At 47.9% G+C, this 10,347-nt stretch overlaps 1 protein-coding gene across 2 annotated transcripts; it reads right to left on the minus strand.

The window, feature by feature from the left end:
• Positions 1-106: 106 nt before the first annotated feature.
• On the minus strand, positions 107-9,885 carry TRIM14 (tripartite motif containing 14). Of its 2 annotated transcripts, XM_082784386.1 has the most exons (6): positions 9,657-9,885; positions 6,846-6,941; positions 5,722-5,955; positions 4,926-5,088; positions 4,258-4,350; positions 107-1,440 (listed from the first exon to the last, which is right to left on the minus strand). In XM_082784386.1, the coding sequence occupies exons 1-6, from the start codon at positions 9,819-9,821 to the stop codon at positions 905-907; spliced, it is 1,287 nt and encodes a 428-aa protein (XP_082640512.1). In that variant the 5' UTR covers positions 9,822-9,885; the 3' UTR covers positions 107-904. The 2 variants fall into 2 exon arrangements, with proteins under 2 accessions (XP_082640512.1, XP_082640513.1); XM_082784387.1 differs by lacking the exon at positions 5,722-5,955.
• Between the last annotated feature and the right edge of the window lie 462 nt (positions 9,886-10,347).

The raw sequence follows: 10,347 nt of genomic DNA on the forward strand, positions 1-10,347 counted from the left end.
GCCTTTGCTAGCAGCAGAGAGGATTTCAGGGCCGATAGTATGTGAACCACCCAAGATTACCTTGCTTGCTTCGAGGGGCAGTGCTCCTTCAGTGGGGCGGTAGAGCTGGTTCTAGGGAATGGGGGCAATGCAGGCTCCACAGATTTCTAGGACTGTAATTTATCATAGAATCATCTAGCTTGGAGGAGACCTTCAAGATCATCAAGTCCAACCTTGACATATGAAGTCCCATCTCTACGCCACATCAGTTAAATACCTCTAGGGATGGGGACTCCGCCACCTCGCTGGGCAGGCTGTTACTGGGAAAAGCCTTCCTACCCTCAAGCAGATCAACATTCCTGCCTAACTTGGGATCACCTGCAAACTTAATGAGGTTGCACGTGGTCATTTGCACAGGTCATTGGCAAAAATGTTAAAGAAAACTGTCCCCAGAATTGTGCCCTGGTGGAAGCCACTGGTGACCAGCTGCCAGTGGGATTGAACGCTGTTCCCTGTGACTCTTTGAGCCTGGGAAGAATAATAAATCATTATCCAAATCAAATCAAAAAGACAACAATTATCAGACTCAAATACGAGTTGTAATAAACTTTTTTTCCAGGTTCTAACCACAGTTTTGCAAATTTTTTTCCATTTTTCCATTTTGCAAATTTGAATCAAGTACAAAAAATATAACGTATGGCACTTTAGGCGGTATATTGACATCATTTATAAATGGCAGATCAACCTCCCCCATTTAAAACACACAGACATTAAACACAATTGGTTTTCTTCAACTTCATTGTTGCCTTCTAAAAGCATCACAGTTGAATCTTCCATAGGACACAGCGTAATTCATGTAGATCGCTACTATAAAGTGGCTTTCATACCAAAACCATGAGTTACAGCCTTGTTTTTACTTCGTTCTTTATGTCAGCTTGCATGTGCCAATGGACCCTTCCCAGAGCCTCAAGGCTGGGTACACCGGCTCTGTGAACTTGCAGCGGAAGGTGTGCAGGTGAGCCATGCCATCCGTAACGTTGTAGAAGGAAAGGATCCCTGCCTCGTAATCCAGAAAAACACCAACACGGTCAGGGTCATCTTCTACTGTGAGAGGGATCCTCTCCCCCTTGTGGAATGCCCAGTATTCGAAATCAAACCTTTTGATGCACCACGATGCTCGATTCCAGCCCAGGCGGCAGGTTTCAGAGTCTCCCTTCCTGCCGATGGAAGGGTAGGCTGCGCCGATCCACCACCCAGTTCCAGCCTGAAGGAGGTCGACTTCCCAGTAATGGCTCCCGGAGAGGAACGCATCCCTGCTTAGCACCTGCCACAATTTATCGAATCGCTGGGGGCCACAGGGGTAAAATATCCTCCTCCAGTTGCAGCTTACCACTAGACGGTCATCAGACAACTTCAGCCTCGGATGAAGGCTGTCGTATTCCCAGGTTGGCGATCTTGCATCTGCAATCAAAACCAAAAACGTACTTGCTGCGTTTATTGTGACCCATGAAAGAAGCCCAAAATTACACAAAGCCTGCAAAAGAGCCCACAGCCAGGCAGTGGCTTGGAAACTGCAGTTTTGGAAGGAAACAGTCATATTTTAATTGGAAAACACTGCACTATCAACATGCACTGATGGTTCGAAGTTGCACAGGCTTTAAAGCAGGTCAGTAAAAGACAAATACGTAAAACAGTGTATGTGTGTTTAACAAACAGTAAGAAGAATACAGCGAGGTAGGGAATAAACACAGAGCTTCTGCTTTTAAGTGGAATAGTTAGAAACCGGTGCTGTGATGACAGTAAGGTTTTTAGAGAGCACTGGAGCAGACTCTTTGGCTGTGGAACCTCATTTCAGTGAGATCACATTTGAAAAATGGGCTAAGAGTTGGTTTCACACAGAGGCACCACAGCTCAGCAGCATGTATGTAGCAAAGGAACAACCCACCAGCTCCCAGGGGACTTACAGCACTAAACTGTCACCTAGCCTGCAACTTACAGAAGAAAAACCACAGTCTGGAACTATACCCTAGAAATCACTGTCTTATTCAGCAGCAGCTCAGAATATTTTCACCATGAAGCAGCTGCTACAGGACTGGAAATCACAAAGCCAGAAAAAGACCTCTATACCCATCCGTAGTGTTTCAGAAAGACAAGTAAGCACTACACGAGTCGTGACTAAAAGATGCAGCTGCACGCCATGCCTCCCTTGCCTTGCCATGGCCCCTAACATCAGCTATATTTAACATACAGGAACCAGTGGTGCACCAGTCGCTGCTGTTTTATACATAGCCTTGCTAGCAGACCATCGTGGTCTGGGCTGCACACACCTGGCTATCAGAAACGAAGCAGTTTCTGGGGCAAAGGCATACAAAAAGGGTTGCTGAAGTGTAAAATGCAGGCGAAGGTGCTAGAGAGCCCGCTGCTGGTAATTCTACGCCCTTTGAACTGCACCTGTTTGCTGCAATAAAAGGGAGAGGGAAACAGCACTGTACATGCACAAGTACTAACAGAAGTACTGCCATTTTCTAAACAAAAATAAAACTTCCGTAATTTTAATTCTGGTATTATGACTGTAGACACCAAGTTGAAACTTCCAAAAGCACACCAACCACCACAGGGATAGGTCTTGCACATGCAACATCTTACTGTAGTGATCTCCACTGCACTTTAGGGGTGCAGCACCAGTCAGAAAAGCTAGCACTGGCTTTCATGCAGTCTGCGTAGGTGTTTTAGGTGGGGGAACGCTGCAAACACTCATGCCCACCTGCATGTACAGTTGGTGACAAAAGACAGAAAAACAGGAATCACAAAGGTAAAAACAGCGTGCTGCAGGATCCTCTCTTGTTAACGTCTCTCTGGCTGTCTTTGGGTCTAGGCTTCAAGTCACCTTTCAAGAGGTAAATTGTGGGGATGCTGTTTGTACAGGACACATAAGACACTAGGTCCAAAAGAGACTGAAAGTGTCACTTGAAAGTAGGAATGATTTTAAAGGCCTGGCTTCAGTGTCTGCTTCTCTTTGAGAAAGCACTTGAAAAGCTGTGCAAATTGTTGGTGTCAAGTCTGTCAAATTTGCCTGAAAACCTAGGTTTTCACAAAACACGTTCCTAATAAATAAATTGCTACTAAAATGAAAATATGTCTGTTGCTTAAAAACAAACAAACAAACAAACAAAACCAAGAACTGAATGGCATCTGGATGCCAGTATATGAGAGCATGGATGTGAATTTGGCTAGAAAAATAATGCAAAACAGCTGGAGTTGTTTGGATTACTGGAGGATGTGCCATTTTTCCCAAGTAGTAGCATATCTAAGTGACTTTAACTCCAAATACTCATTTATCACTAAGGCTTGACAATTTTGCTGGACTATGAGCAGCTGCATCCAGCATCTTAGTGAGGTTTGTTATTTTTAGGTTTAACAGAGCTGAGATATAGTCTTTTTGGCCCTTAGAGAGATGTCTGCTCACACGTGAAACAAATGGAGTACTTTCTCTATGAATCCATCAGGGGACAGCCTGAAGGAGATGGATAAAGACTGGCATTCATGAAGACTGAGAGCACACTTCACAGCCTGACAAAAGCTTCTGCAGAGCTCTCTTTCTGGCTAGAGCTCATACTACCTGTCCTAGCACCCTACAAAGATCAAGTTATGGTTACAAAGTGAATGACTCAGTCTGGATCCTGCAGCGCAGAGATGATGCAAGCGTGGAAGGACCCACTGCCATCACAGCCAGCAGATGCCATGTTAACAGGGAACCTGACAGCTTTTGGATTAAGAACAGCCACAGCACTCATCTGCTGCAGGCCACTGGATATGTTAATTAGCTTTCCATCAGGGAGGTGAAACAATTTGCTATACATCTTCCCTACCAACACCAGAGGGAATGATGACCTGTGGATTGTCCCTAGACACGCTACATAGAATCACAGAATTGTTAAGGTTGGAAAAGACCTCCAAGATCATCTGGTCCAACCCTACATGAATGTCTTTAAAAAAAATAAATTATCCATTAACTGACTCACACACTGCCAGTTTTGAATAAAAACAAAGGATCAAGACTTCACAGGAAGAAACTAAAATTCCTTTCCCAACTTGAGGCAAAGAAAAGGGTACTGGCTCTCAAGCAGGGCTAAGAATTTGCTCCTCCCAAACAGCAGGAATCCTCTTAAGAGACCTGTTCGAGATAATGAACAGGTGGTAGCACACATTCATTGACTGCTTCAGTGATTAAGCCATGAGTGTTTGGAGTGCTTCTAGCTTTTGTGCAACCATACTTACGTTTTAAGAAAAGCAACCGATCAACAGGAGACATGGTTTTCAGCATTGTTCCAGGCTCCTTCTTTGTGGTGGCGTTAAGGCTGCTGAAAATGTCTGGGCAGAAATCAAAAGGCACAGTTTAGGTAAGTCTATCAGTGGGAGAAGATAGCTCTACTCTCAAGATTTTAAAAATAAAATAAAACAATGGGGGATTTTGCAAGACAGTTTATTTGGGTTTTACCACTCTGCTGTGAATTCCACCCACATCCTGAGTAAGGTATACAGTCACCATATATGCCAATTTCATGGGACAATCTGTACTACTTTTATTGGAAAAAGGACACTCACTCTGCAAACTTTCTACTTCAAGCTCTTTGGATAGCACAGAGATGCTAGATCCCAGTGATGCCACGGGACCTCACAACCCAGCACAACCCTAGGCAAGCCCCTGCCATTCCTCCAAAACCACCCCACACACCAGGTGAGAACCAGGTGAAAGAGAAACCTCACATGTTCCTACATCTCCTACAGCTATAGCAACATAACACCAGTGCTGCCAGAGAACAGCACACATACCTGAAATGCTTGCTTTCTCCAGCTCAGTTTACTTAGTAAAAGAAAATTACAGACCTCACTATATTTAGAAGGAGGCCAGGAGGAAGCAAAATTCACAGCACTCTTGCAAATACCTTCTTTAAGCCGGACCTCTAGTGGTTTCTGTAGAATGGACTGAAGCACTGTCATGAGATGCTTGTAGTAGTTGAGCACATGCTCAAATGAGAGAGGTATCGGGTGACACTGTTCGAGCTGGCTCTTTGACTCCTGCATTTCCTTCTCGATTTCTATGGATTTCTGAGGGCAGGAAGGCAAATCCTCCAGTTAGTATGGACAGTGGCATGAATGGACTCTTCCCACCAGCTCCCAAACACCAGAGGGCAAGGACAGCTCCATCACTAGGTGAACATCAGGACCGTAACAGGGAACCCTTGCTGTGCTCAGACTGTTTAACAGCCTGTGAGGAAAGAGAGGCTGACATTTATTGGTAGGCAGGAAGAAAAGCACTCCAGTAAAATGAGCTCAGGAAGATTGGCATCTTTTGCAATTAAAGGAATGAGCCAATTTAGCCTTCCTCCTTAGGTTCCTGGAGAGGGCTGCCTTTCCTCAGACGTTTGTGTTAACCTGCATAAGGAAAGACCCAATACAGCATTAACCTTAGGGATGAGGAGACAGGCCTAGCTCGTTTCACGTATGCTTAAAATTAATGTGGTTCTCATACAGACCTGACGTCAATTCCATGATATGAACACCTAACAGCTCAAAAATCAGGAAACAAACCAGTCCACCAAAATAATAACAAAAAGAAAAAAAAAATCAGTGAGAAAGATGCTGCTTACATACAGAAGGATCAACAGAGGATAACCACTAGAGCAGTGACTAACCGGGGCCTATGAGGATAAGAGGCAAAACGAGACCACACAATACCACCTCCAGAAACTGAATGATATCATTGTTCTGCTGCGTTTCTCTGATTCGACATGAAAAGGTGTCCAGGACTGCAAGCTTTTCTTGACAGGACTCCACCTGCTGACCATGTGCTTCCAGGGCTTGCTGAGTCTTTTCGTCAATTAAATTTCTCGCCAGGCTCTCCTCCTCACGAAGCAGTAACTGGAGCTCAGTCATTCTGTCTGACAGCTGCTTTTTGGTCATAGCAGCGTGTGCCTAAAGGTGAAGCAGAAGAGTGACCGCCCCAGATTCAACAGACCATAAACATTTCAGCTGTCAATGACACGTTTCTGTTGAATTTTACCAATTTGCTGCATCTCTTTAGAAATGAGTGTTCACCCAGTTAAGGGCAAGCACAGTCAGGATCTTCCTGCTTATCTCCTGGATGGAAAAGCTTGAGGGCAGATTCTGTGATGCTTATATATGTGGAAAACACAGTTTTCAGCTGTAATGTAACCAGGCCAGGTACCAGGCCGGGTATCAACTGCTACAAGCAGCAGACCTGGTCCTTTGGTAGCAACGCTTTGTCCCCTTTTTAAAGCAAGTTAGGGTCAGGGAGCTGCTGGGAAAAGAAAGCATCAAAAGGAAGTGACAGCAAACCACAGTGTCCAAAGCTCTTCAGAGATTCCTCCAACTTTTACTGATATTTTTGTAACAGAGAAGTTCAGAGATGCTCCTTGGAGCAAAATGCTCTATAAATGAGGTGGAGCTTAGCACACATCCCCATTCTTGGGGGAAGTTAACAGAGCTTTTCTTGTTTACTACACTCTGAATTCAGTCAGACTGAATAATGCAATTCTGTGCAATGCAACATCCATCAGTAAAGTCAGAATAAAATAAGTTGTTGGGAATATTTACTATTCCTCTGCAGAGACATTTCAGCTTGGTTCTCCCAAAGGTGTTTGGCTGAGCAGGGGATGAGGGCCAGGCCTTTAGAAACTCTTTCCCTTCCTCTCTCCCTTTGACAGTAGTATGTTGTAATGTACACATGAAAAGCATTCCTTTCCTGGGAAGCAACAGCTGTCTGGGTCTGGAGAGCTACAGACAGAACAAAATGTCTCTCCTTGGAAAACAACCATCCAGGGGAGAAAGAAGCTATGCTTTACCTTCAGATCATTAGCAGCTTGCTCTATACACCTTCTGTTACCAGCCTCTTGTTCTTTTCTCTCTTCTAGATCCTTCAAACACAGCATCAGGAGTTCCTATACAGTAATAAATAAATGAATAAATAAATAAAATTACTGTTTCACAACATCTGTAAAAAACAACTTTCTTTCCTTATCAGTGAGTATGTTACAGAAACAGTTTATAAGGCTGTCCAGCAAGGCCAGTGGAGGGAGATTAAACAAATATTTCATCATTTCATCTGCTGCCCAGTGGTTAAAAGGGTAAGATACATACTGATGTACAAATTATGCCACCTTCATAAGCAGCAGGGAAACCAACGGTGAAAAAAACATTTTCATCTTGAAATCTATGGCATTGTGTACTAGGTCTATGTGGGAAAGTTTTAGTAACAGGGGATCTGCAGGGGTGGCCTCTGTGTGCAGAGCCCAGCAGCTGCCCCATGTCACAACCACAGCCAGCTCCAGACGGCTCCAAAAGGGAGCTGCTGCTGGACAGAGCTGAGCCAGGGAGCAACACTGGGTGGGCCTCTGGGACAGCAGAGTTAAGAAAGGGGAAAAAAATAACAAAAATGGCTGCTTCACAGGGAGAGAGTGGTGAGAAGCAGCCCTGCAGCCACCAGGGGAGTGCTGCAGGAGGGCAGGAGGTGCTGCAGGCAGGCAGCAGCAGTTCCCCTGCGGGCTGTGCAGGGAGAGGCCCCTGGTGGAGCAGGCTGTCCCCCTGCAGCCCATGGGTCCCACATGGAGCAGATCTCCACGCTGCAGCCCCCCCATGGGTGGAGGAGCCCCCGGTGGAGCAGGTGGATGTGGCCTGGAGGAGGCTGCGGCCCATGGAGAGCCCCCGCAGGAGCAGGCCCCGGGCCGGAGCTGCAGCCCGTGGAGAGGAGCCCACGCAGGAGCAGGGGGCCTGGGGGGAGCTGCCCCCACCCGTGGGGGACCCGTGCTGGAGCAGTTTGCTCCTGGGGGATGGATGGATGGATGGACCCCATGGTAAGGAGCCGTGTGGGAGCAGTGCTTGAAGCTTCGGAGACGAAGCGTCAGGGACTGACCGCAGCCCCATTCCCCATTCCCCTGCACTGCTCAGGGGGGAGGAAGGAGGTAAAGGAGCGCAAAGCGAAGAAGTGATGTTGAGCACGGGAAAAAGGCAGAGGAGACTAGAGAAAGCGTTAAAGGTGTTTCTGGTTTTGTTTTTGCTTTTTACTATCCTACTTTATTTTTAATTTGCAATAAATCAAGTTAACCTTCTCCAAGTAAACAGCAATTGCTGAGTGATTCCCCGTTCCTGTCCTTGCTTCACCCCAGGAGCTTATCAATCTTATTTTCTCCCCTGGTCCTACTTAGGAGGGGGGCTGAGAGAGCTGCTAGGTGGGTGACCAGAGAAGGTCAACCTGCTGTATTTTCAGATCAAGACTGCATGTTCATCCATTTAGCACTGAGGGGCAGCTCACCAAGCACTTCCACACAGACCATCAGCAGGGGGCTCTATCTAGGGTCAAAACCCACTGCTTCCTGGCGTGCGAAAGAGCAATCAGAAACACCCACTACACTACAGCAATGCTGCAGCCAGCGGCTGCAACAACAAATATTTACAGCTTGGCACCAGTGATACCCGATGGCAAGGCAGCCCCATGCACTGGTGATGTTCACACAGCCTCTCAGCTGTAGCAGGCAGGCCAGCTCCACAGCTGCAGCTCTGTCGATGTGCCCGTCCTGCAGATAGGACCCAAGCACAAAGGCGAACTCACTGCAACATCCCCAGCTCTAACTGCGTTTAAACTCTGCCGGGGGGATAAACAGAGCCCTCGGGGTTCTGTGTGGGCTACGTAGGTTTGCGTTGCTGACATGCGGCTCCTCTTGAGACACATGCAATATTTCACTCAGTTACGAGAGAGAGAGATGAAATGGGCTGCAGGAAAAAGCTGGGGAGTCCATGTCTGGAAGCCCCTTGCCACAGACATGTATGTGTGAGCAGACAGATGTTTCTCTTGCATGGAGCAGGGAACTCCAAGAAACTTGGGGCATGACACCTCTTCCAGCCACAATTTTCCAGTCTTGACCCTGACGCACCACTTAAAAGATTCACAAGCTCTGCTAGGTGATAACCTTCCCCCATCTATTCTAAAATTTGCACCCTGCTGCCTTCCTCAAAGACCAGCCAAGAGAACTGAGCAAAACACCCCCTTTCCCCTTCCTTCCCCACCAGCACCGCCCATCACCCAGCACTCCCACCCCACAGGCAACACGGTGCCAGCCCCAGGCCGAGCAGCGCTCCGGGCTGCAGGGAGGAAACCGAAAGCTGCTCTCAAGGGCAATCCTTGCAGCAGGCGCCATGCACAGCCTGCAGCACCTGCCCTGCACACCCTGCTCCAGCTCCCTTAGGGGCTGCCTGGATGCAGGAGCCCAGTCACTCAGCTGCAGACATGGCCGAAGATGGGATTTTCACGAGTCTCCCAGCTCCAGGCAGGCACACAAGTGCTCATTCCCTTTTCTTCCTTTTTCTTTTTAATTCCCTTTTATTTTTCTTCCTTTTTCTTTTTCTTTTTTTCTTTTTTCTTTTTTTTTTTCTTTTTTTTCCTTTTTCTTTTTTTTTTTCCCCTTTTCTTTTCCTTTTTTTCTTTTTCGTTTTTCTCCTTTTTCTTTGTTTTTTTTTTTTCTTTTCTTTTTTTTTCCTTTTTTTTTTTTTTTTTTCTTTTCCCTCTTCCCTCTTCCCTTTTCCCTTCCCTTCCCTTCCCTTCCCTTCCCGTCCCGTCCCGTCCCGTCCCGTCCCTTTTCCCGTCCCTTTCCCCGTCCCACCTGCCGGTGCCGGGCCGCATGGTGCAGCAGGCATGCCCGGTGCCCGCGGTGCGGCCCCAGCGCGGGGCAGAGGGCGCAGACACAGCGGCCGCAGTCCTCGCAGAGCAGCTCCAGCGGCCGCCCCGCGTGGGCCCCGCAACCCCGCCGCGGCTCCCCCAGCGCCATGGCGGCACGGGGACGGGGACGGGGACAGGGCCGGGGCCGGGCCGGGATGGGGCCGGGCCGCGGGGCGGGCCCGGGGTTGCTCAGCCTTCTCCGGGCTGAGTGAGGTGCCGGGTGCCCCTCCGGTTTTGTTTGTTTTATGCGTTTTCCGCCCGTTGTTTCTGCCAGTGAAAGCCAACCGAGCGGCTCAAACAATGGCCCGGAGGGAAAGCGATGTGGAAAACAGGATGGGGCTGACGATGAGGGTTTATTTCCCTGTGCGGCTTCACTGCACGCGTGGATGCAGGAGGCTGTGGGGAGCTGAGGGCTGAGGGTGCTCCCTCTGATAGCAAGGGGAATGCCACAAAGCTGCACGGATGCTCAGGGATTCACAAAAACTCTCACTGAGGGAGCCTTGCTCAGAGCCTTACAGGAGTCGCAGGACGGTGAGGGTTCACAGCAGCATCGGGGACCGTCTGGTCTCACCATCCCACAGAGAAAAGGGCCAGAGCCTGGTGCTCCGCAGGCAGTAAGGGTGAGGGTTTCACAG

Source organism: Aythya marila (genome assembly GCF_965140915.1).
Source record: "Aythya marila genome assembly, chromosome: Z".
In the NCBI taxonomy this organism is placed as follows: Eukaryota; Metazoa; Chordata; class Aves; order Anseriformes; family Anatidae; genus Aythya; species Aythya marila.